The 27,337-nt window shown below is 41.7% G+C and overlaps 2 protein-coding genes across 4 annotated transcripts in view; both read right to left on the minus strand.

The window, feature by feature from the left end:
• Positions 1-9,191, minus strand: part of LOC123998115 (phosphatidylinositol 3-kinase regulatory subunit gamma-like) — a 31,924-nt gene extending 22,733 nt beyond the window's left edge. The window contains exon 1 of one of the 3 annotated variants that reach the window (XM_046303042.1): positions 8,925-9,191. The gene's annotated coding sequence lies outside the window, so the exon portion shown is untranslated. Of the gene's footprint in view, positions 1-2,600; positions 2,727-8,924 lie in introns of those variants that run through there. The other 2 variants (XM_046303060.1, XM_046303051.1) reach the window with 2 other exon arrangements.
• Positions 9,192-9,327: 136 nt separating this feature from the next.
• Positions 9,328-27,337, minus strand: part of LOC123998075 (microtubule-associated serine/threonine-protein kinase 3-like) — a 54,910-nt gene continuing 36,900 nt past the window's right edge. Inside the window, 10 exon segments of the mRNA XM_046302953.1 lie at positions 9,328-13,279; positions 13,282-13,581; positions 17,606-17,793; positions 20,936-21,072; positions 21,187-21,309; positions 21,426-21,652; positions 21,923-22,111; positions 22,463-22,584; positions 24,133-24,287; positions 24,469-24,581. Coding sequence (XP_046158909.1) covers positions 12,615-13,279; positions 13,282-13,581; positions 17,606-17,793; positions 20,936-21,072; positions 21,187-21,309; positions 21,426-21,652; positions 21,923-22,111; positions 22,463-22,584; positions 24,133-24,287; positions 24,469-24,581 — 2,219 coding nt within the window. The 3' untranslated portion in view covers positions 9,328-12,614.

A 27,337-nucleotide genomic window follows, 5' to 3' on the forward strand; every position in this document is an offset into this window, starting at 1 on the left:
AAATTTGATAAGCTAACTTTTTTTGATGAATTTAAGCAAACATCCCCAAATTCCAGGGCTAAAATAAATGGAAAATTTCTGGAAATTTACCAGAAAGTTTCCGACACTTTGCAATCCTAATCACAACATTATGAGGTTTGTTTCCAACATTAGGGCTGTTTTCCTAAATAAGTTAAATCCGCTTCGTAGTTTACTTCTTTGCCATGATACTAACGAGTATCGCGATACTGGTATCATCCCGGCCTATTCTTATTTTCATTCAATTTGTTAACATCCAAACAGACACCATCTTCCATATGGGTCAAATACATAACAATAGATGAGATCTGTGGATTGTATAGTTTTTTTTATGAGCAAGAGATGACGGATTCCTGAAAAACTTAGTATTAACTTCAAAGTTTTTTTTATTTTTAAAAGAGGATAAATCAGACTAATGCAGCTACAGTATCCCATTAAAAGGTTAGGTAGGGTCTTTTGTATTGTGAATACCATTTAGGTTTGAGTGGCAGAAAGCCATTATGAGACAATTCATTTTAAATTCTGTTGCACCACCAAGCAGGTTACCGCACCAGTCATGTAGCGTAGAAAGAGCTTTGCTCTGGTAACGTTTGTGTATCATTGAATTCTGGTTGAATCCTCCAAATACATCTTTTATTCCTTTGATTGAAAATAGTCTCAGCTACTTTGTTTCTCAAGTTTCTCCTAAACTTTGTTCTTTGCAACGCAGTTCAGTAATGATGCCTGATCATTAAAAAAAATCACAGCATAGTTAGAATATATTTCTGCAAATAGAAATGGTTTGAATGAAATTAAAGTGTGCTCAATATCAAGTACTGGAGAAAGTTATTTTGCATATGTTCAATCTTATTTAAGAGTTGTAACAGTAGGACTGGCTTTTTACATAACTTTTAAATGTTCATGGTCAATTTTAGGGGTGGAAATGTCGGTCAATTTTGCTGCTGACTAACTGACCCTCATTAACCGGTCAACAAATGGTAAAATAAATTCCACACAGTAAAATGACTTAACCAACAGAAAATCTTATTAGAGATCTGTATATAATGACGAGATGCTTATTTTTCCACCCTAACAAAGGCAGGTGAAAAGCTTAGGGCCAACGTAAACCCATAGAAACGTATTGCGATTATTTTGGATAGATTTTGGCGAAAGTGAAACCTCTTGCTTTGCCTTTTCCTCTCTGATACTTGGCATGTATACAAGGAACAGACATTTTTCATTAAGATATTAACTTAAATGGAAATATGAAACAATAGCAAGCCTATCGTCTTACATTTCAAAAGGCGATAGCCGATTATTAAACTCCTGTAATGAAGCAGCTAATAAAAAGTCATTTTCAAACATTTGCCACAATAGAATTCACCATTCTAAACCTAATGCAAGCAGTTGTGACAAAGATTAAAATCTGTAAGAAACTTTGAAAGAAGGGGAATCTCATAGCAACAAACTATGATGGGTTGCTAATATGACTAGGATTGTGCCTTTGGCTTCTGGACAACGAAAGAAAGTTGATATGAAAACCAATAGAACATGAGGGAAAAGCTGGTTAATGGCATGAGGAAGTCATTATGAAATAATTGCCTCCATGTTTTTACGGATGGATTTTTCGCATGGCTACTTTGAAGCAACGTAAGACATGCCTCGTTATTTGAAGTAAAGTAAAACATTCAGGTTTAAAACAATTATACTGCCACAAGCTCACATTGCAAAATGGTGGGTGACGCGTTGATAGTCAACGGTAAGCAGGCTACAGCCTATACACCCAAATGGGAGATGCACGTTAATTACAAGTTGCAGGTTTCACTCCAGTAGCCTACAAGATTTTTGAGGAGCTACTCTCGCGCTGTCAGACAGGTGGCAGGCTATTCCGCTCCTCAAACTAGGCTGTATGCTGTGAGCGTGTGAAAACCTACATGATGACTAACAAAAATGCACACACGCCAATTTAATTCCACAAATTATGCAAATTACCCTACGGACTGATAAGCATGACGGCCAAATTTATTTTCGGCAGCTAACCAATTGACGGTTGAGTGTCAATTTTAATAAGTCAAGATATATTTTAGATATTTAGAAGTTTTAACTGAGGATAATGAGGATTTTAGCATGTAGTGATGATGGGGGAAAATACAGATAGTTACATGTCGCAATATTATTTTGGGACGATATATTTGATCAATATTTAACTCAAGTTTTTTTTTGCTACTAATGGTAGCATTAGCTAGTGCTAGTCGACTTTACCTGCGCTAAAACTCTGGGATTTTCCATAGCTTGTTCTCCAACTTCTTTTGAAATAGTGAGTCATGTTTTTAGCACTTTTATTTCTCTGACTGCTCATAACTAGTTCTCATAACCCCTCGTCTCTCTACAATAGGCAATATGTTTAACATCAAAGCGCAAAAAAAATCTAATTCAAATAAATCGCAGTATTGAATCACAATACATATAGAATAGTGAAAATCGCAATACATATCGTATTGGCACCTAAGTATCGTGAAAATATCGTATTGCAAGGTCCCTGGCCATTCTCAGCCCAAGCATGAAGGCTTACAATTAATAGATTTGGTCTTGTTTAGGCCTACCTGGTGGATTTAAACCCTTGTGTTTGGAAAGACATCAGTAAACCAGATATACACTGCTCAAAAAAATAAAGGGAACATTTAAACAACACAATGTAACTCCAAGTCAATCACACTTCTGTGAAATCAAACTGTTCACTTAGGAAGCAACACTGATTGGCAATACATTTCACATGCTGTTGTGCAAATGGCATAAACAACAGGTGGAAATTATAGGCAATTAGCAAGACACCCCCAATAAAAGAGTGGTTCTGCAGGTGGTGACCACAGACTACTTCTCAGTTCCTATGCTTCCTGGCTAATGTTTTGGTCACTTTTGAATGTTGGCAGTGCTTTCACTCTAGTGGTAGCATGAGACGGAGTCTACAACCCACACAAGTGGCTCAGGTAGTGCAGTTCATCCAGGATGGGACATCAACGATCGAGGATGTGTTATTTTAGTGTTCCCTTTATTTTTTTGAGCAGTGTAGTCTACTAATTATGTCTGATAAATCTCTCACACATGATTTCTTAATGCTCACACTAGTAAAAGTGCACCATTGATCATGCAAACCAAACACTGAATGTAATTTGAAAGTGACTGTATAAGATGCTTGGACCTAGAATGTTTCTACAACAGCCATTATCACTCAATGGGTAAATAAGATATGTGTCTCTTGACACAAACTGCACATTCACTGCTTATTACAGGCAATCGTCGTGCAAATACTTTAAGAAATTCTAGTAGTTACAAAATGAGCTAGGGAAATTAATTTCACTGGTACATCTTGACGTCACTGCAGCCAGATCACCTTGACTTTACATGTGGACAATGGCCTAGGTCTTATGTTGCCATCTGAGTACAGCATAAAATATGATTTATTGTGGTGCTCATTCCTCCTAAATTGACGAGTTATCCTGTCCCGTAGCTCATCTAAGAATGATGCAGCTTGAAATGAGCCATAACACAGAGACATGCACACAATCCTAAATGCAATGCCAGATTATGGCTAACAAACAACTGATATGGTGATGATGGAAATAAAATAACGTAAAGACATCATAGGGCAACACTCACACACCTTTAGGCAGAGAGCGAGAACTGGCCGGGGCACAGCGGGTTTGCAATTCGACAACCTTCGAGTGCAGCGGAAAGGTGCCAGGGTGGACACGTGGCACTGATATACCCAACCATAGGCCTCTGTCCTCACGCCATCCTTAACCCCATCTATTCTGCCTCAACACCCTTTTAAAAAATCTTCTCCTTTCCGACAATGTCATTTCCACTGTGCGGTCCATTTCCATTTGAAGGAAACATCTGCCTTATTTAAGGTACTTTGAATATTTAAAAAAAATCTAAGTATTTCTGTTTTTACAGTGCAACACAATAGAACAATGTGGGTTTTGAGGATAAAGATTTCACCGTCATAGGATGGTTAATCTTAGTCACAATGATTTTTACCGTTTGAGAGCACCTCGTGCAGAAGGGACAGGATCAAGAAGAGAGGAGGGGAAAAACTCACTCATCAATAAATAAATAAAGGAAGTCACGGTTGCTACAGAGAACGAAAGCTTAGTGGTCTCCTAGATTCCTATTGGGCAGTCTGCTGCCATGTGCCCAGGAATCACCAGAGATGCTCTAACAAATCAAGGAAATGTTATAATATTAGGCAGTGATCGCTTCTGACCCTCGAACTCAAACTTAATAATTTTCGACTTCACTAATAGTAATGGGTGAAGTGGAAGTAATTGCGGACAATTTATCATTTTAATACAGGCACAGACAACACAGAGCATTTGGAAAGTAATCAGACCCCTTGACTTTTTACTCATTTTGTTATGTTACAGCCTTATTCTAAAATTGATTCAATTGTTTTCCTCCCCGCATCTACACACACAATACCCTATAATGACAAAGCAAAAACAGGTTGACATTTTTGCAAATGTATTAACAATAAAACTGAAATATGACATTTACATAAATATTCAAACCCTTTACTCAGTACTTTGTTGAAACACCTTTGGCAGCGATTACAGCCTTGAAGTTCCAAGCTTGACACACGTGTATTTATGGAGTTTCTCCCATTCTTCTCTATAGATCCTCTCAAGATCTGTCAGATTGGATGGAGAGTGTCGCTAAACAGCTAATTTCAGGTCTCTCCAGAGATGTTTGATCAGGTTCAAGTCTGGTTTCTGGCTGGGCCACTCAAGGACATTCAGAGATTCCGAAGCCACTTCCGTTTTGTCTTGGCTGGGTGCTTACGATTGTTGTGTTGTTGGAAGGTGAACCTTCGCCCTAGTCCCTGAAAAACATCCCCACAGCATGATGCTGCCACCACCATGCTTCATCCTGGGGATGGTGCCATGTTTCCTCCAGACTTGAAGCTTTGCATTCAGGTCAAATAGTTAATTCTTGGTTTCATCAGACCAGAGAATCTTGTTTCTCATGGTCTGAGAGTCTTTAGGTGCCTTTTGGCAAACTCCAAGCGGGCTGACATTTAGAGTCTTTAGGTGCCTTTTACTGAGGAGTGCCTCCCATCTGGCCATAAAAGCCTGATTGGTGGAGTGCTGTAGAGATGGTTGTCCTTCTGGAAGGTTATCTCATCTGCACAGAGGAACTCTGTCAGAGTGACCATCGAGTTCTTGGTCACCTCCCTGACCAAGGCCCTTCTCCCCCGATTGCTCAGTTTGGCCAGGCGGTCAGCTCTAGGAAGAGTCTAGGTGGTTCCAAACTTCTTCCATTTAAGAATGATAGAGGCCACTGTGTTCTTGGGGACCTTCAATGCTACCCTTCCCCAGATCTGTACCTCAACACAATCCTGTCTCGATGCTATACGGACAATTCCTTCGAACTCATGGCTTGGTTTTTGCTCTGACATGCAATGTCAACTGTGGGACCTTATACACACACACAAGTGTGTGCCTTTCCAATCAATTGAATTTACCACAGGTGGACTCCAATCAAGTTGTAAAAACATCTCAAGGATGATTAATGGAAACAGGTTGCACTGGAGCTCAATTTCGAGTCTCAAAGCAAAGGGTCTGAATACTTGTGTAAATAAGTAATTATTTTTAATACATTTGCAAACATTCCTAAAAACCTGTTTTCGCTTTGTCAGTATGGTTTATTGTGTATAGATTAATGAGGACATTTAACAATTCAATTTAGAATAAGGCTGTAACGTAACAAAATGTGGAAAAAGTGTTTGAATACTTTCCCCCCTGCTCATATTCTGTATTTTACTATAAATAGAGATCACACAGGTTTAAGAATAAATCAGGCTACATTATTATTTATAGATATACAATACATGGCAAAAGTATGTGGACAGCCCTTCAAATTAGTGGATTCGGCTAGTTCAGCCACACCCGTTGCTGACAGGTGTCTAAAATAAAGCACAAACCCATGCAATCTCTACAGACAAACATTAACAGTAGAATGGCCCGTACTGAAGAGCTCAGTGACTTTCAACGCGGAAACATTACAGGATGCCACCTTTCCAACATGTCAATTCGTCTGCCCTGCTACAGTTGACCGGGGTCAGCTCTAAGTGCCATTATTGTGAAGTGGAAATGTCTAGGAGCAACAACGGCTCCGCCATGTAGTGGTATGCCACACAAGCTCACAGAATGGTACCACCTAATGCTGAAGGGCGTAGCAAGTTTTTAAAAAATTGTCTGTCCCTGGTTGCAACAATTACTACAGAGTTCCTAACTGCCTCTGGAAGTTGCTTCCAGTAATTGTCAGCGCAATAACTGTTTGTCGGGATCTTCATGAAATGGGTTTCCATGCTCGAGCAGCCGCACACAATCGTAAAATCACCATGCGCAATGCCAAACATCGGCTGGAGTGATGTAAAGCTCGCCACCATCGGAGCAGTGGAAACGCTTTCTCTGGAGTGATGAATCACGCTTCACCAATTAGCAGTACAACGGACAAATCTGGGTTTGGTGGGTGCCAGGAGAATGCTACCTAACACAATGCATAGTGCCAACAGTAAAGTTTGGTGGAGGAAAAATAATGGTCTGGGGATGTTATTTATTGTTCAGGCTAGGGCCCTTAGTTCCAGTGAAGGGAAATTACATTCTAGACGATTCTGTGCGTCCAACTTTGTGGCAACAGTTTGGGGAAGGTCCTTTCCTGTTTCAACATGACAATGTCCCCGTGCACAAAGCAAGGTCCATACAGAAATGGTTTGTCGAATTTCGTGTGGAATAAATTGAATGGCCTGCGCAGAGCCCTGACCTCAACCCCATCAAACACCTTTGGAATGAATTGGAACACCGACTCCAAGCCAGGGCTTATCGCCTAACATCAGCGCCCGACCTCACTAATGCTCGTGGCTGAATGGAAGGAAGTCCCTGCAGAAATGTGCGAACATCTAGGAGGAGCGCCTTCTAGCAGAGTGGAGGCAGTTAGAACAGCAAAGGGGTACCAACTCCATATTAATGAGATGTTCGACGAGCATGTAGTGTATTATTATGAGATCATTTAAAAGCCCAGTGGAATCAAATGTAATATTCCCGTGTTTTGTGTATATATTTCAAATACAAAGTTTGATTAATACTGTGAAATTGTGAACATGGTGATAATGCCCTTATAGCGTAAGAGCTGTTTGAAAAGACCACCTGACATTTCTGCCTGTTTTGGTGGGATGGCGTTTTGGCCTGCCTGGACATCACCAGTCAGTAAATTAGTTAATAGACCTTTCCCCTCCCTACTCCCAGACAGTCCTAGAACAATTCTTGCTCGTCTTTCAGTTAATAAATAGCCTTTTACAAAACAGATATAGGCCTAGCCGATTGATTAAAATAGGCGTATTTGATATTAATTTGTATGTGTTCACAAATCAAATAGACCTTATCCTATGTTGGCCCTATCCTATGTTAACAAGCCATAATACAATTATTTTGTCATCATGGCTTATCCAGTAATATATACTGAACAAAAATATGAATGTAACATGTAAAGTATTGGTCCCATGAGCTGAAATAAAAGATCCCAGACATTTTCCATACGCACAAAAAGCTTATCTCTCAAATTTTGTACACAAATTTGTTTACATCCCTGTTAGTGAGCATTTAGTCCTTTGCCAAGATAATCCATCCAGCTGACAGCTGTGGCAAATCAAGAAGCTGATTAAACAGCATGATCATTAAACAGGTGCACCTTGTGCTGGGGAGAATAAAAGGCCACTCTAAAATGTACAGTTTTGTCACACAACACAATGCCACAGATGTCTCAAGTTGAGGGAACGTGCAGTTGGCATGCTGATTGCAGGAATGTCCAACAGAGCTGTTGCAAGAGAATTTAATGTTAATTTATATACCATAAGCCGCCTCCAACGCTCGAGAATTTGGCAGTACAGCCAATTGGCCTCACAACCGCAGACCACATGTAACCACAACAACAGCCCAGGACCTCCACATCAGGCTTCTTCACCTGTGGGATCGTCTGAAGAGGGGTGCTGAGGAGTATTTCTGTCTGTAATAAAGCCCTTTTGTGGGGGAAAAAAAATATTTCTGATTGGCAGGTTTGGCTCCTTAGTGGGTGAGCCTATGCCCACCCATGGTTGAGCCACTGCCCAGTAATGTGAAAGCCATAGATTAGGGCCTAATGCATTTATTTCAATTGACTGATTTCCTTCTATGATATGTAACTCAGTAACATCTTGGAAATGGTTGCGTTTATATTTTTGTTTAGTATAAATAAATAGCTCAATTAAGTTGTCAACTGCCAGGCCTATTCACTAAATATATATATATATATGTTAAATACAATTCCAGTGCTTGGTTTTTGCTTAGCTTCATACTTTGGTTACACCGTATTCCTAGTTACACCCGTCTTTGGCAATTTTAAGCCATTTGACCCATTACGGCTTTGTCAGGAAAGAAATGGTGAGACATTGATGATAGGATAAATATATATTCAGTTATACTTAACTGAGGCACAACCAAACATAATATGAATCGTTTGTTATATACAAGGGATGCCTTTTGACAGTCGTGGCTACAGTTGCAAACATGATTGTAATCCAGCAAACTCGTGCCAGCTGGAGGATTTTGGGGGCACCAACCCTGCTAGCTGCAAAGATTCGAAACGCACTGGCCCAAGCATAGTTAGTTGAAGACGAACTTGTGACAATACTTGTTTGGCTATCTAATAAACTGCAATATGTGCCTATTGTTTGCTAGTTAGTAGTAGGTTACGAGAAGGGTTTACTGTATCATGTAACTGGCGAATAGCTAGAGGTTAGTAACGTTAAACCAGTTTAGCAAATTTGCGTCTCGAGCCCCCTCCACCATTTTCCAGTTTAGGGGAAAGATTTAAAACAAAAAAATACTCACCGTCAAATATCCTTGATTGGGTAACTGTTTAAACTTGTTCAAAGGCTAATTTAGTCCTCATAAAAGCTATTTTCCTTTTTCGTTTGCTTCTTAAGTTATCACAAACCTAAGTTCCCTGCCATGTTCGTAGAGAAGATATCGAACTACATCGATAGTCAGACCAGCGAAACCTGTGTCCACTGTGCAGCTTGCTGTACGTGCACCAGCTGTACGGAAACAAACGAACGTAGCCGTAATTACACGACTTGTTGTATGTAAAGTATGGGATACAGGCTGTAAGATGTGGCATACAGTATACCATCCAAGGGGACCAACAACAAATGTAAGCATAAAGCCATGTGAGTGCATTCATTACAATTCAGTGAACAATATATTCTTAAAACAAAAAGATGTGACGAGTGTATTCATCAAATGCCATATGGAAACAATTTATCATAAAACAGTTTGGCAACAGCCAGTAAAAACACAAAATAGATCAATCTTGACACACTTGCACCAGGGACAGCCCACACCTCACTACTCAAACATAAGCAGACAGATGTTGAAAGTCATATGAACACGCAACATTTATAGGATTCCATTTATAGAAGTCTCCTATCACAATTCCTCTATTATGAAAGTACTTATTGGCAAATACATTCAACAGTACAACCCAACCATAGGCATAATAACATCCTAGCCAGCCATCTATGTATTCAACATTTGCTTTTGTTTGAATAGGGAGCTAGGCCATAGTGTTAGAACCTTTTTTTAAATGTTTTTTAGAAACTAGCCAGATAAAGTTGGCTTATACAGTATATCCATATTCAAATAAAATGGAAATTAGAAATACTGGAGGTACAGTGCTAACAAAATCACAATTAAACAGAAATAATAAATGTGGACATGTTCTTCCATTTTACCCTGCAAGTGTGCTACAGTACAGGTACCCCTAGTCTACAACTAAGTGAGAGTAGAGGTACAACTAAGTGAGAATAGAGGTGTTAGATAGCAGACAAAAATGGCAAAGCGTCAGAATGAGAGTTAAATACAAAAGACAAAGCATTGCAGACTGATGTGTAGCCAAACCTTCTAAGCTCACTCCCAGCCCTTGATGAACCACATGCATCCCTCATGACAGGGATCATCAACTTTTTCAGCCACGGGCCAATTTCTTTTCTTGAGCTGATTGTCGGTGGGTCGGAGTCTAAATTCCATATAATTAGTTTGCTGCAAATTGACCGCAAGAATATTTCACTAAAACACAATTATTTCAAACCATGCTTAAATTTGTATATGATCACATCTGGTTCAGGTCATGATGAATAGGAGTGAAAGGAAAGTGCAAAAGTTGACTGTGCACACAATGCTATTAGACACACATTAAAATACACAGCATGCGCTTTATAAACCCAACGTTACATGCAATCAAGTATTACGCGTCCTTGTCTCATGCAGCATGCATCCAATAGAAGAGGAACCACATCCTAAACTACTCCTACAGAATAGTTTAAGGAAGATTTAGTTCAAAAAGGTACTTGTGTAAAATGATGTAGTGCTTAAATGTGCAGACTAACACAATAGCTTCACAGTACATGGTATCAAAAAGTGGTTTCATTAAGTAGAAATACAGGACTCCAAAATTATATTGGTTTCAGTTGTGTATACAGCATGTTCATTGTTAACAATTCTGACTTTGAGAGTAAGTGCGTCTTCGGTATAACTTCATTTCACCACCACTGACTTCTGAGTCCTGAGCAGTTCATCCAGTCTGAAAATATAGTCTGAGGATCTGTTGAGACTTCTAAAGAGCCCCCCACTTTTGATATATAAAGAGGGTTAAATAACAGGAAGTACCATTTGACAATATCAGACTTCAAAACTACTTGTGTATAAAATGGGCCAAAATTATGGTGTTCAACACAGCTAATTCATTATATGCATTGTATTATATGCATTGCAATACTGATGTGATTCCCCAACAAGCTTCATCCTTGCAGAATCAGACGCCCATTGTTACAGCCATGGTCGTTCACGTTGCTTGGTATACTCCAAAATATACAATAACAATTCATACATAATTAGACTCAGATATCAAAATATATACATGTACAGTACAAAGACATACAACTAGCATCTGTTAATATCTAACCCTGGGGTCTGACTGAAGGTATGGGGTGCTCCTTCATTATTGACTCTTCCATATAAAAATAGTTATAAAAAACACACAAAAAAAAAAAATATTTGGCAAAAAAATATATGTTATGTCAAAATAGTAATTTCCCTTAGTGCACTTTACCCAAATGTAAACATCAATGCAAAAGCACAAGATGAAATAGACACCGCCTGGAATGCACTTTTAACCAACCAGCATTCAGGATTAGACCCACCCGTTGTATAAATGTAGATAAGGTCAAAGGCTGCATCAAGGATAATTGAAAATATGCAAGCGGATCCCGTGAAAGCTTAAACCGTTTCTCTTTAGCTTGGTGGTGTCACCTGGATAACTGTATTCCTGGACGTAGCCTAAAACAGGGTTAAGAGCAAAACATATGTGCCTTATCAAAACAATATCCTGTCAACAATTGCCTGTGTGACAGTGATGAGGTAACAGTATTTGATAAAAACAAAGGTTTCGTGCTTTTGTAGTATAAGCATTGACAGCAAGCTCAAATTGCCATGCTACATCAATGTTCAACTGATTTCAGCAAACCCAAGGGTTAAACCCTGTTGCCATGAGAATCAGTACAGCGGAACCACGAACCCAATAGAACAACATCAGGATGAACGAACATGACAATGAGGTTATGACAGAATATAATTAACAGGTTTTAAAACGAACTAGTTACTGATTTTCATGTGAAACACTTGCTTTCATTTCTATGGTGGCTAAGATTTTAAAAAATACCCTCAGAGTTGCATAAAATTGCTTTGAAATATTTGTAAAGGAGACTACATTTTCCTGCTACTGTCTAGCCTGCCAACAAGGAAATAACATTATTTGTCAAACAAAAAGGGCCTTCAGTTCATAAGATATGGCTTAATAAAACAAAAAACAAACAAAGTGAGTAGTCTTCACATCAACTAAAAACTGACCGAAGTAGTTCATATAAGAAATGCCCTACAGTTTTGTACGATTGAAAATATACTTCAAAAATGTAGTCTCAGTTTCTATGCCTAAATCTGAACAACTTTCAATGTGTGGTAATCTTTAGAAATTAAGATTTATACATTCCTACTTTCCATTTATGAATGCAGAAAAAATGTCAAAACTTTCCTCGCCAAAAACGACTTACCTCTGTGGAATTCCTACATTCCGACATTTCTAGAAAAATCATGACAATAGAAAATAAATATTTATATGAATACAAAACATGATATAATCTTGGCTAATCACTATCAATTGAACACTTTCCTTTTTTGGCCCCATTATAAATCCTATTAGCTTAAAAGTAATAAATAAGCTCAGGAAATAAAGTGCAGTCTATTTCCTGGTGTTACATATTTACAAAACTAAGTCCTGAATCAAGTGAAATCTACAAAACAAAATTAATGTGGCAAAATACTCTTTCGCCCAAACATTTCCTTCCTTCAGCAGTGAGAGTATCAAGGTGCTTCCTTGGAAGAAATGGCTATATAAAATGAGTCAAGGAAACGTCACTTCCTTAGCTTCCCTTTCTGGGGGCTAGAGTCCACTGCTGTATCCCCAACTTAATCTGAAGCAGGCCTTTCTTTGTGCAAAGCAGCTGTCGCCTCTGGTGCCTTACTGGAGATTTTTACCATGAGAGAGACATCCTTGCTCGGCTGCTGTGGTCCGATGTTGGAATCAGTAGATTCGGGCTCCTGCCTCTCGCCGTCGTCCTCCTCTCCATCAGAGCACGGCTCCCAGACATCCTGGTCCTCGCTCTCTATCAAGCCCTGCACAGCAATCTGAGGCACCAGGTTGAAACGTTTCACCACAGTCAACTCCTCACTGGTTTGGGAAATAGCCGTCCAGGAGGCCGCCCGCTGCGGGACCCGATTGCCTCCAGGGGCGTTGAGCGTTGTTGCGGTGACCGTGGGGATGGTCTTCTGGTCGTCAGGCTCATCAAAGCTCACCTCCTGCACCGCCTCCTGCTTCTTGAAGGAGTCGCGGCGCTCCGACAGGTTGAGCTTCCTCATCACAACCAGCTGCTCTGAGCGTTCCGACGCCCAGTCCTTCAGCCTCTGGCAGCCCCCATACCCCACCAGCAGCCTCCCGTAGTCCCCTTCGCCGCAGACTCCCTCCACCTTGTCCTGGAAAGGCACCTCCAACGTGTGCCTTCGGTGGGGGTACGACTTCTTGTCGGTGTGGTAGGCGCTCGAGAGCCTCTCAGCTGACTGCACCCTCTTGAGGGGGGGGAGTGGGGCGGCTCGGCACTGCGGGGGCGCAAACAATGGCGGACGATGGTGGGGGGGGACAGAGTCTTGCCGTGGAAGGTCTTGGTGATGCCAGAGAGGGGGGAGGGGGAGCGCTGGGGTGACAGGGGTTGGGTGGAGGAGTTGCAGGCCAGGGGGGACGGGGGGATGCTGCTGGTGGACTTGCGGCGACCCACCTTGGTGTAGCGCTGAGTGCCCATCTTGGAGGCCAGGCCGTGCAGGGAGCTGGGAGAGCTGGAGCTGGGAGAGCTGGGAGAGGTGCTCTGTGGAGAGTTGGTGTCTGAGGGAGAGGTAAATACAGAGTAAGGTAGCCTGATTAAAACCACCAGCTTACAGTCCACCTCAAAGGGATTACTGCATTGTCATTAACAATAAAATGGACAAAGTCATATTGCAAGCAAAATTGGGAGATAAGCTTATTAGTCAAAGTAGCAGCCTTAGTAATACAGTAGTGACTGTAGCCATAGTAGAAGCAGCAGTGGTAGCGGTAGCAGCCTTAGTAATACAGTATTGACTGTAGCCATAGTAGAAGCAGCAGTGGTAGCGGTAGCAGCCTTAGTAATAAAGTAGTGACTGTAGCCATAGTATAAGCAGCAGCAACAGTGGTAACAGTAGCAGCCTTAGTAATACAGTAGTGACTGTAGCCATAGTAGAAGCAGCAGTGGTAGCGGTAGCAGCCTTAGTAATAAAGTAGTGACTGTAGCCATAGTATAAGCAGCAGCAACAGTGGTAACAGTAGCAGCCTTAGTAATACAGTAGTGACTGTAGCCATAGTAGAAGCAGCAGCAACAGTGGTAGCAGTAGCAGCCTTAGTAATACAGTAGTGACTGTAGCCATAGTAGAAGCAGCAGCAACAGTGGTAGCAGTAGCAGCCTTAGTAATACAGTAGTGACTGTAGCCATAGTAGAAGCAGCAGCAACAGTGGTAGAGGTAGCAGCCTTAGTAATACAGTAGTGACTGTAGCCATAGTAGAAGCAGCAGCAACAGTGGTAGCAGTAGCAGCCTTAGTAATACAGTAGTGACTGTAGCCATAGTAGAAGCAGCAGCAACAGTGGTAGCGGTAGCAGCCTTAGTAATACAGTAGTGACTGTAGCCATAGTAGAAGCAGCAGCAACAGTGGTAGCAGTAGCAGCCTTAGTAATACAGTAGTGACTGTAGCCATAGTAGAAGCAGCAGCAACAGTGGTAGCAGACACAAGTAGTTGTAACAGGGTAGCAGTGGTAATAGTAGTAGTAGCAGCAGCGGTGGTAGTAGTAGCAGCAGTGGTGGTAGTAGTAACAGAGTAATAGAAGCAGTAGCAGCAGCAGTAGTACTATTATAGTAGTAGTAGCAGTGTCGGTGGTAGTAGTAGTAATAGGGGTGGTGGTGGTAGTAGCAGCAGTGGTGGTAGTAGTAACAGAGTAATAGAAGCAGTAGCAGCAGCAGCAGTAGTACTATTATAGTAGTAGTAGCAGTGGCGGTGGTAGTAGTAGTAATAGGGGTGGTGGTGGTAGTAGCAACAGAGTAATAGAAGCAGTAGCAGCAGCAGTAGTAGTACTATTATAGTAGTAGTAGCAGTGGCGGTGGTAGTATTAGTAGTAGTAGGGGTGTTGGTGGTAGTAGCAGCGGTAGTAGTAGTAATAATAATAATAACAGTAGTTGAAGCAGTAGCAGCAGTAGTGGTAATAGTAGTAGTAGCAGCGGTGGTTAGTAGTAGCAGCAGTGGTGGTAGTAGTAACAGAGTAATAGAAGCAGCAGCAGTAGTACTATTATAGTAGTAGTAGCAGTGTCGGTGGTAGTAGTAGTAGGGGTGGTGGTGGTAGTATTAGTAGTAGGGGTGGTTGTGGTAGTAGTAGCAGCAGTGTCTGTGGTAGTAGTTGTAGTAGTAGGGGTGGTGGTGGTAGTAGCAGCGGTAGTAGTAATAATAATAATAACAGTAGTTGAAGCAGTAGCAGCAGTAGTAGTAATAGTAAACTCAGCAAAAAAAGGAACATCCCCTTTTCAGGACCCTGCCTTTCAAAAATAATTAGTAAAAATCTAAATAACTTCACAGATCATCATTGTAAAGGGTTTAAACACGGTTTCCCATGCTTGTTCAATGAACCATAAACAATTAATGAACATGCACCTGTGGAACGGTCGTTAAGACACTAACAGCTTACAGACGGTAGGCAATTAAGGCCACAGTTATCAAAACTTAGGACACGAAAGAGGCCTTTCTACTGACTCTGGAAAAAAAAAAAAAAAGAAAGATGCCCAGGGTCCCTGCTCATCTGCCTAAGACAGCGCTACAGGGAGATAGGACCAACAGCTGATCGTCCTCGCAATGGCAGACCATGTGTAACAACACCTGCACAGGATCGGTACATCCAAACATCACACCTGCAGGACAGGTACAGGATGGCAACAACAACTGCCCGAGTTACACCAGGAACGCACAATCCCTCCATCAGTGCTCAGACTGTCTGCAATTGGCTGAGAGAGGCTGAACTGAGGGCTTGTAGGCCTGTTGTAAGGCAGGTCCTCACCAGACATCACAAGCAACAACGTTACCTATGGGCACAAACCCACTGTCGCTGGACCAGACAGGCTTGGAATAAAGTGCTCTTCACTGACGAGGCGCGGTTTTGTCTCACCAGGGTTGATGGTCGGATTCACGTTTATCGTGAAGGAATGAACATTACACCGAGGCCTGTACTCTGGAGCGGGATTGATTTGGAGTTGAAGGGTCCGTCATGGTCTGTGGTGGTGTGTCACAGCATCATCGGACTGAGAATATTGTCATTGCAGGCAATCTCAACGCTGTGCGTTACAGGGAAGACATCCTCTTCCCTCATATGGTACACTGCCTGCAGGCTCATCCTGACATGACCCTCCAGCATGACAATGCCACCAGCCATACTGCTCGTTCTGTACGTGATTTCCTGCAAGATAGGAATGTCAGTGTTCTGCCATGGCCAGCAAAGAGCCCGGATCTCAATCCCATTGAGCACGTCTGGGACCTGTTGGATCGGAGGGTGAGGGCTAGGGCCATTCCCCCAGAAATGTCCGGGAACTTGCAGGTGCCTTGGTGGAAGAGTGGGGTAACAACTCACATCAAGAACTGGCAAATCTGGTGCAGTCCATGAGATACTGCAGTACTTAATGCAGCTGGTGGCCACACCAGATACTGACTGTTACTTTTGATTTTGACCCCCCCTTTGTTCAGGGACACATTATTCAATTTCTGTCACATTTCTGTGGAACTTGTTCAGTTTATGTCTCAGTTATGTTATGTTCATACAAATATTTACATATGTTAAGTTTGCTGAAAATAAACGCAGTTGAAAGTGAGAGGACGTTTCTTTTTTTTTTACTGAGTTTAGTAGTAGTAATAATAAAGTAGCAGTGGTAGTAGTAATAACAGAGCAGTAGCAGCAGTACTGGTAATAGTAACAGAGTAGTAGTAATAGTAACAGAGTAGTAGTAATATTAGTACCAGTAGTCGTAGCAGTAGTGGTAATATTAGTACCAGTAGTCGTAGCAGTAGTAATACTAATAATAATAATAACAGTAGTAGTAGCGGTGGTGGTGGTAGTAGCAGCAGAAGTAGTAATAACAGTAGTAGAAGCAGTAGCGGTAATAGTAGTAGTAGTAGTAATAATAATAATAGAGTAGTAGTAGTGGTAATAGAGGCAGAGTAGAAGTAGTAGTAGTAACAGAGTAGAAGTAGTGGTAGTAGTAACAAAGTAGAAATAGCATCAGTAATAGTCGTAGTAGTGGTAATAGTAACAGAGTAGTAGCAGTAGCAGCAATTACAGATCATTAGCAGCAGTAGTGGTAATAGTAACATAGTAGTAGTAGTAGTAGTAGTAGTAGTAGTAATAGTAGTAGCAGCAGTAACAGAGTAGTAATAGTAGTAGTAGTAGTAGTAATAACAACAGTAGTAGTAGAGGTAATAGTAATAACAGTAGTAGTAGTAACAGTAATAGTAACAACAGTAGTAACAGTAGTAGTAGTAGACTAGTAATCATAATGGTACAGTAGCAGCAGTAGTGGTAGTGGTAGTAATAGTAGTAACAGAGTAGTAATAGTAATAACAGTAGTAGTAGCAGTAGCGGTAATAGTAGTAGCAGCAGTGGAAACAGTCATAGTAACAGTAGTAGCAGTAGTAGTAGGCTGGTAATCATAATGGTACAGTAGCAGCAGCAGTGGTAATAGTAACGTAGTAGTAGTAGTAGTAACAGAGTAGTAGTAGGCTAGTAATCATAATTGCAGCAGCAGTAGTCATAGTAACAGTGCTAGTAGCACTAGTAACAGTGCTGCAGGTGTCGGCCTGATGTTACCTCCAGCCTGGTGGTCAGGGGCAGGGCTGCGACAGGGGGTGGAGGGGCCGGGGGACAGGCTGTGTGTGGGGGAACCCGGCAGGCTCTCGCTGGACGACACAGAGTTGTGCTGCAGGCCAGAGTTGAAGATTCGGCTGCTGTGCATCACTGTGCTTTGCTTGGACAGCTTCTTCAGGATGCTCCGCCGCCTGGGATAGTCATTGGTTACCGAGAGTTATAACGGGGTTATGAAGGTGTTGTGAAGGGGTTTGAAGGGTAACAAGTGACATAACATTATTATAATATATATATATATTTTTATAGTATGTGATTCACAGCCTGGGAGTTTGTTTTTTTATGTATACATATGCTGCAAAACAAATGTCCTTATTGAGTATGCCTGCATAATAATATCAGGGATATTGAGGCTGATGACAGAGCAATAGTAGAGCAAAAAATGTAGAGAAAAAAATATCACAAAACAAATTAGAGAGAACACTCTGTGCATTAAGAACGTCTTCTACAGTATGACTTAAGTTTCTTAACTTAAAGTCACAGCTTAGATGAATAACTCCATTTTGAAAAAGGAGAACACTGCTGTGGAAATGTTTATCATCCATCCATGCAGTCGTGTGCAGTGATCTCTACCAAACACTGGGGGGAGACAGAATAGGGATGTATTTACACTGAACAAAAATATGAACAACATGCAGCAATTTCAAAGATATTACAGTTACAGTTTATCAATTTAAATGAATTCATTAGGCCCTAATCTATGGATTTCACATGACTGGGAATACAGATATGCATCTGTTGGTCACAGATACCTCTTAAAAAATATTTTTTTTTAAATAAAAAGTAGGGGCGTGGATCAGAAAACCAGTTAGTATCACGCCACAATCTGCTTTGCAGAGAGTTGATCAGGCTGTTGATTGTGGAATTTTGTCCCACTCCTCTTCAATGGCTGTGCAAAGTTGCTGGATATTGGCGGGAACTGGAACACGCTGTCGTACACGTCGATCCAGAGCATCGCAAACATGCTCAATGAGTGACACGTTTGGTGAGTATTCAGGCCATGGAAAAACAAAAGACATTTTCAGCTTCCAGGAACTGTGTACAGATCCTTGCGACATGGTGACGTGCATTATCATGCTGAAACATGAGGTGATGGTGGTGGATGAACGGCACGACAATGGGCCTCAGAATCTCGTCACAATATCTCTGTGCATTCAAATTGCCATCGAGAAAATGCTATTGTGTTCGTTGTCCATAGTTTATAGCACATAGCACATACCATAATCCCACCGCTACCATGGGGAACTATGTTCACAATGTTGACATCAGCAAACCGCTCGCACACAAGATGCCATCCAATTTTTATTTGTCTCGTGCCGAATACAACACCTTACCGTGAAATGCTTACTTACAAGTCCCTTAACTCTATTTCTTGAACTGCATTGTTGGTTAAGAAAATATTGAAAGTAAAAAATTTAAAAATAACAATAACAAGGCTATATACAGGGAGTACCGGTACCTAGTCAATGTGCGGGAGTACAGGTTAGTCAAGGTAATTTGTACATGTAAAGTGTAGGTGTAAAGTGACTATGCATAATAAATAATAATAAGATAATAAACACGAGTAGCAGCAGTGTGAAAACAAAGAGCGGTCAATGTCAATAGTCCCGGTGACCATTTGATTAATTGTTCAGCAATCTTATGGCTTGGGGGTAGAAGCTGTGAAGAAGCCTTTTGGTCCTAGACTTGGCGCTCCGGTACCGCTTGCCGTGCGGTAGCAGAGAGAACAGTCTATGACTTGGGTGGCTGGAGTCTTTGACAATTTTATGGGCTTTCCTCTGACACCGCCTAGTATATAGGTCCTGGATGGCAGGAAGCTTGGCCCCAGTGAGGTACTGGCCCGTACGCACTACCCTCTGTGGTGCCTTACGGTCAGATGCCGAGCAGTTGCCATACCAGGCGTTGATGCGACCGGTAAAGATGCTCATAATGGTGCAGATGTTGATGTTTTTGAGATCATTCCTAATCTTTTCAACCTGCTGAGGGGAAAAAGGTGGTGTTGTGCCCTCTTCACGACTGTCTTCATGTGTTTGGACCATGTTAGTTTGTTGGTGATATGGACACCAAGGAACTTGAAACTCGACCCGCTCCACTACTGCCCCATCGATGTTAATGGGGGCCTGCTCGGCCCTCCTTTTCCTGTAGTCCACAATCAGCTCCTTTGCCACATTGAGGTTGAGAGCTTGTTGTTCTGGCACCACACTGCCGGGTCTCTGACCTCCTCCCTATAGGCTGTCTCATCATTGTAGGTGATCAGGCTGTGTCGTCAGCAAACCTAATGATGGTGTTGGAGTTGTATTTGGCCACGCAGTCGTAGGTGAATAGGGAGTACAGGAAGGGAATAAGCACACACCCCTGATCCCCAGTGTTGAGGATCAGCGTGGCAGATGTGTCACCCTTACCACCTGGGGGCGGCCCATCAGGAAGTCCAGGATCCAGTTGCAAATCAAATCAAATTGCAATCTTCCCGGGACAGGTGAAAACTTGCCTTTGATGTCCCAGTGGCCATCGAAGGTGAGCATTTGCCCACTGAAGTCAGTCACGACGCCGAACTGCAGTCAGGTCAGACCCTGGTGAGGACGATGAGCATGCAGATGAGCTTCTCTGAGGCGATTCTGACAGTTTATGCAGAAATTCTTCGGTTGTGCAAACCATAGTTTCATCAGCTGTCCGGGTGGCTCGTCTCAGACAATCCCCCCGGCTGAAGAAGTTCTGAGGTCGTGAGGCCGGTTGAACATACTGCCAAATTCTCTAAAATGACGTTGGAGGCTTATGGAAGAGAAATGAACATTCAATTCTCAGGCTACAGCTCTGGTGGACATTCCTGCAGTCACCATGCCAACTGCACGTTCCCTCAAAACATCTGTGGCATTGTGTTGCCTGACAAAATGCACATTTTAGAGTGGCCTTTTATTGTCCCCAGCACAAAGTGCACCTGTGTAATGACCATGCTGTTTAATCAGCTTCTTGATATTCCACACCTCTCAGGTGGATGAATTATCTTTGCAAAGGAGAAATGCTCACTAACAGGGATGTAAAAAATTTGAGAGAAATAAGCTTTTTGTGGGTATAGGAACATTTCTGGGATCTTTTATTTCAGCTAATTAAACATGGGATCAACACTTTACATGTTGTGTTTATATTTTTGTTCAGTATATATAAAATGTACGTTTTCATATCAACCCCATAAAGTTAACAAATCATAATAATAGCAATACAGCATTAATATTACATTGAATAAAATTAGCACACAACAATCAAAACGACATCCCTTACCTGTCCTGATTATCCCTTCTCTTGCTTTTCTTGCTGCGTCTTGCCATTTTGCCCTTGTGGCTGGTCTTTCGAGCCGGCCCAACCTTGATTGACGTGTTCTCCAGGGCCGTGGTCTGAAGGGCCACCTTGCCACCACTCTTTTGGGGTTTCACAAAAACCAATGAGATATTATTATTGATTAAAGCTCATAATATCCTAAAGAGTGTGGGTATAGTTTGACATTAGGCTTGAGATTGTGTTTGTTTCTGTACCTTCAGAAGCAGCTCCATTATCTCTGTGTGGACCAGGCCTTGCACAGACTCTCCATTCACGTGAGTGATGAGGTCATTGGCCCTCAGTCCTGCCTCATGGGCTGGGCTGCCATCTTCAACATTCTGTAGAACAAAAGTTGTTTATTATTATCACAATTACTGAAAGTCTGTGTGGTGATGCAGTCTTTGATTGTGCAACTATTGGCTAATTCTGGAGCAGAATAGTACGGGGCACTCACCGAGACCATGTGGTGCACAGTGTAAACGTTGCTGTCGCCCATGTAGACGCGGATGGCCTGCATAGTGAAGCCGTACTTCCTCCCCGAGCTGTGGATGACGATGGGTGGCCCCAGGATGCTGAGGCTAAGCGACAGGTCTCGGCTGGGGGATGAGTCGCGTGATGAAGGGTTGGACGAGAGGGAGCGCATTAAGATGGGGCTGGCTTGGAGGCCGCCGTGCATGTCGTCTGGAAAGGTGCACAAAGGATGAGTTCATATTCAGGAAATTAGAAAAAGTATGGTAAAATGGTGGAATTCAGAACAAGAAACTGCTCTTGTTCAGCATTTACAAGTAACTTAAAATCCATTAGCTCTGTGCAGACACACCTGTCACATATACACACCCTATTCAGTGATATTTGCCTGCTGGGGACCAGCATCCCTGTATGACTAACTTATTTAGATTCTGAAGCGTTACCACTGTGCCCAGAAGAAACTTGCATGACAGTGGAATTAACCTGCAGTGATGACGAGAGACAGGGCGGAGGCGGAGGCAGACTTGGGTAGTATGCCCCCAAGCCTCGGACTGTCTGGTGTCTCCAGCTGGTTCCCAAAGTGTCGGGAGGCCCCGTGGTCCTTGGGGGAAGAGTGTTTCGCTCCGGTGCTGTTGCTACGAATCCGATGCAGGTTTGATAAAACCACCTCAGCTGTAATGCACAGAAGTAAGGGCATATATCTATATTCTTGACCAAAATAGGCAATGTCTCTTAAGTTTCTCTGCAAACACAATACTTTGTCTGGATGGAAGATCACTGAAAACAAAAGAGGAAGCATCTACACTCAAACTCTTTGTTTTGACTGTTTCCACTTTGATCAGTCTGCACCTTGCTTGGTCCTTAATCCTCCTATCAACATGGAATTAAAAAAGTGATATTACACAAATCTGTTTGTTTTATGAGCAATTAAATATCATGAGCACTGTTTCAATTTCTGTTGGTTTCTATGAGGCTGTGCAGACTTGAAGCAGAGTGGACAGAGGGGCTTGGGGCTGAGCTCACCTTCATCGTCTGTGGAGAAGGCGAAGCGCGGAATGGTCTCAAGACTGTGGGTGCTGCTCATCACCAGGGGGCTGGCGCTCCTCTCAGACTGGGAGGAACTGGATGAGGCCCGAGGGCGCAGGCTGCAACACATAAACCGCAGTGTAAGTTCGAAGGAGACATAACAATGGTGATGCATTATATCCAATGGCAGAGCGTTGGGCCAGTAACTGAAAGGTTAATGGTCCAACAAGGTGAGAAATCTGTCGCTGTGCCCTTGAGCAAGGCACTTGCTCCAGGGTCGCCATTAAAAATGGTAGACCCTGGCCATGACCCCACTCTCTGACGGCATCTCAGGGAGAGTTGGGATATGGAAAAAAATAATAGTCAAATTCACACATGTGTATTAAACCGCTTGGTGTTAGGGGGCAGTATTTTCATTTTTGGAAAAAAAAAAACATTCCTGTTTTAAACGGGATATTTTGTCAGGAAAAGATGCTAGAATATGCATATAATTGACAGCTTTGGATAGAAAACACTAACGTTTCCAAAACTGTAAAGATATTGTCTGTGAGTATAACAGAACTGATGTTGCAGTCGAAAGCCTGAGAAAAATCCAATCCGGAAGTGCACCAGGTTTTGAAAGCGCTGCGTTCCAATGACTCCCTATTCAGCTGTGAATGTACCATCAACGAGCTTACGCTTTCTACGTATTCCCCAAGGTGTCTACAGCATTGTGACATAGTTTTAAGCATTTCTGTTGAAGAATAGCCGTAGGCAGCCACATTGCATAAGTGGTCACATGGTGGCTCCAAGAGAGATTCTCACGTAAAATACAGAGGTAGCCATTACTCCAATCGGAGTAATCAGAGTGAAAAACGAATTGTCCTGACTGATATATTGTCGAATAGATATTAGAAAAACACCTTGAGGATGGATTCTAAACAGCGTTTGCCATGTTTCTGTCGATATTATAGAGCTAATTTGGAATATTTCTCAGCGTTCTGGCAATTTCCGGGCGATTTCTCAGCCAAACGTGAAGAACAAACGGAGCTATTTCGCCTACAAAAATTATATTTTGGGAAAAATGAACTTTGGCTGTCTACCTGAGAGTCTCATGAGTGAAAAAAGTTCCTCGAAGGTAAAAGATTTTATTTGATTGCTTTTCTGATTTCCGTGACAAGTTTGCCTGCTGCTAGCAAGGCATAATGCTATGCTATGATAAACTTACACAAATGCTTGTCTAGCGTTGGCTGTAAAGCATATTTAGAAAATCTGAGATGACAGGGTGATTAACAAAAGGCTAAGCTGTGTTCCAATATATTTCATGATTTTCATGAATAGGAAGATTTTCTAGGAAGATTTATGTCCGTTGCGTTATGCTACTTAGTGTCAGATGATGATAACGGTCCCGTTCACGGGCTGGGCGTCACTACAGGTTAAGACACACTTGTACATGTGTGAAATAGGACAGATAAGCACCCACCAAATTATATATCTAAAGCTAGCATAGTCATTTTGGACATTTATGCACACCCTACTCAGCTAAATTGGACTTTTCTGAACTAATCATTATTTTATGCACTTTCACCCACTGTTGTGCAGTGCTTCCGATAAGGAAATATTTGAACTACTACACAGGGTATCCTAACAGAAAGAGAGGGCTATAAACTCAGCCTGGCTCTGCTCACCTGCCCTTGCGATCTTGGTGCTGGCGTTCCTGTCTGTGGATGTCTCCTCCTGGGGAGGTTGTGAAACATCCATCCCAGCCCTCCTTGTCATCGCTGTGGCCCGATGAGAAGCTCAAGTTGGAATGCGTGGCCAGATGTTCTGTGCTGCTGTATACCTGAAAGTATGGAGTAGCCACATTAGCTAAGGTGGCCAAGTTTGGTGAACTTGGCTCCAAAAAAAAATGCTTTAAAGATGGTCATTATTTTATTTACAGAGAAATGCTCTACTAACTAGTAATATTAGACATTTACCTGTTCTGACAAAATTATGAATATTTGAAGAGGTATGTTCCAAACCTTGCTGAAGCGGTTTGACCAGGAGGAGAACTGTCGGATTTCCAGGGAAGACTCTTCATCGTTGGTTTCATCATCCTCATCTGAGGCCAAATGGTGGTACCGCTCTGAGCGAGCTGAAAACATGACAACACAGAATGCATGGAACAGGGACCCTACCATAATATCCAACCTGGACATTTAGCATATTTAAAAAAATAAAAAATTAAATATATATATATCTTTATTCAACATAATTGACTAATGAAAATATAAAATCAGCAAGAGCAGGATGAAAAGCAAATATTACTACATCTGTGGAGATACAGTATAATGGTAATATCAGGAAATGGATCTTTGTTTTAAAGGTGTTTCACACAGAATTTCTCAGAAAATCTTCCCTATGTGAAAGCTAGGTGCTTTGCAACAGCACTAGGCTGCATTCAAAACAAAATCTCCCCCTCCCACACACGCCATTTCCCCATAACATGGCAGAGACTCAAACTTGAGCATTTCACTTTCGGGTTTTTGTCCACCATCTTCAAACAGCTGTAGAAACAACATTTCACCTTGATTCACTACACTATTCCGTGCTTGTTTTCTCACATAAACTGAAATTGAGAAAACAGTATAGAATTTTAGCAACCAGGAATTTAGAGCAATTTTCACTAGATAGCACAGCCAAAATCCAAACAGCTTTGTCATTTTGACAACAGATGCTGCTCCATCTGGAAAAATCTATAGGCGAATATCACAGCCACTCACAAAACTGGTGTTTAAGTAATACTGTGAAACACCATCATTTCACTATTGCTGCAGATACAGTTGAAGTCGGAAGTTTAAACACTTAGGTTGGAGTCATTAAAACTAGTTTTTCAACCATTCCACAAATTTCTTGTTAACAAACTGTAGTTTTGGCAAGTCGGTTAGGACATTTTTCCAACAATTGTTTATTGTTTAAATTATAGATTATTTCACTGTATCACAATTCCAGTGGGTCAGAAGTGTACATACACTATGTTGACTGTGCCTTTAAACAGCTTGGAAAATTCCAGAAAATTATGTCATGGCTTCTGATAGGCTAATTGACGTTATTTGAGTCAATTGGAGGTGTACCTGTGGATGTATTTCAAGGCCTACCTCCAAACTCAGTGCCTCTTTGCTTGACATCATGGGAAAATCAAAAGAAATCAGCCAAGACATCAGAAAAAAAATGTAGACCTCCACAAGTCTGGTTCATCCTAGGTACCATGTTCATCTGTACAAACAATAGTACACAAGGATAAACACCATGGGACCACGCAGCCATCATACCGTTTAGGAAGGAGACGCGTTCTGTCTCCTAGAGTTGAACGTACCTTAGTGCGAAAAGTGCAAATCAATCCCAAACCAACAGCAAAGGACCTTGTGAAGATGCTGGAGGAAACCGGTAAAAAAGTATCTATATCTACAGTGAAACGAGTCCTAACCTGAAAGGCCTCTCAGCAAGGAAGAAGCTACTGCTCCAAAACCGCCATAAAAAAGCCAGACTACGGTTTGCAACTGCACATGGGGACAACAATCATACTTTTTAAAGAAATGTCCTCTGGTCTGATTAAACAAAAATAGAACTGTTTGGACATAATGACCATCGTTATGTTTGGAGGAAAATGAGGGAGGCTTGCAAGCTGAAGAACACCATCCCAACCGTGAAGCACGCGGTGGCAGCATCATGTTGCGGGGGTGCTTTGCTGCAGGGGGGACTGGTGCACTTCACAAAATAGATGGCATCGTGAGGATAGAAAATTATGTGGATATATTGAAGCAGCATCTCAAGACATCAGTCAGGAATTTAAAGCTTGGTCGCAAATTGGTCTTCCAAATGGACAATGACCCCAAGCATAATTCCAAAGTTGTGGGAAAATGGCTTAAGGACAACAAAGTCAAGGTATTGGAGTGGCCATCACAAAGCCCTGACCTCGATCCTATAGAAAATTTGTGAGCAGAACTTAAGAAGCGTGTGCGAGCAAGGAGGCCAACAAACCTGACTCAGTTACACCAGCTCTGTCAGGAGGAATGGGCCAAAATTCAGCCAACATATTGTGGGAAGCTTGTGGAAGCCAACCCAAAACGTTGGACCCAAGTTAAACAATTTAAAGGCAATGCTACCAAATACTAATTGAGTGTATATTAACTTCTGACCCACTGGGAATGTGATGAAATAAACTAAAGCTGAAATAAAATCACTACTATTATTCTGACATTTCACATTCTTAAAATAAAGTGGTGATCCTAACTGACCTAAGACAGGGAGTTTTTACTAGGATTAAATGTCAGGAATTGTGAAAAACTGAGTTTAAATGCATTTGGCTAAGGTGTATGTAAACTTCCAACTTCAACTGTATATTTATGGCCATTTTCTGAAATTACAATACAATTTAAAATTATTATTTTTCACCTTAAGTAGCACCTTTAATAAGACCTGCACTTTTAAGTTATCTTGTGCACTTTACACTGTTAACTTCCATTCATTGTTCTGTTTTATGTTGTGTGATGTCTCATGTGTAACTACAGTCTTAGACAAAAAGGTTCCAAAAGGGTTCTTCGGCTGTTCGCATAGGAGAACTCTTTTGAAGAACCCTTTTTTGTTCCAGGTAAAACCCCTTTTTGGTTCCAGGGAAAACCCCTTTTTGGTTCCAGGTAAAACCCCTTTTTGGTTCCAGGTAAAACCCCTTTTTGGTTCCAGGTAAAACCCCTTTTTGGTTCCAGGTAAAACCCCTTTTTGGTTCCAGGTAAAACTGTCTGTGGAAAATGGTTCTACTTGGAACCAATAGGGTTCTTCTACCTGGAACCAAAAATGGTTCTTCAAAAGGGGTTCTCCTATGGGAACAGCTGATGAACCCTTTTAGGTTCT

This window comes from Oncorhynchus gorbuscha, linkage group LG02 (genome assembly GCF_021184085.1).
Source record: "Oncorhynchus gorbuscha isolate QuinsamMale2020 ecotype Even-year linkage group LG02, OgorEven_v1.0, whole genome shotgun sequence".
Classification (NCBI taxonomy): Eukaryota; Metazoa; Chordata; class Actinopteri; order Salmoniformes; family Salmonidae; genus Oncorhynchus; species Oncorhynchus gorbuscha.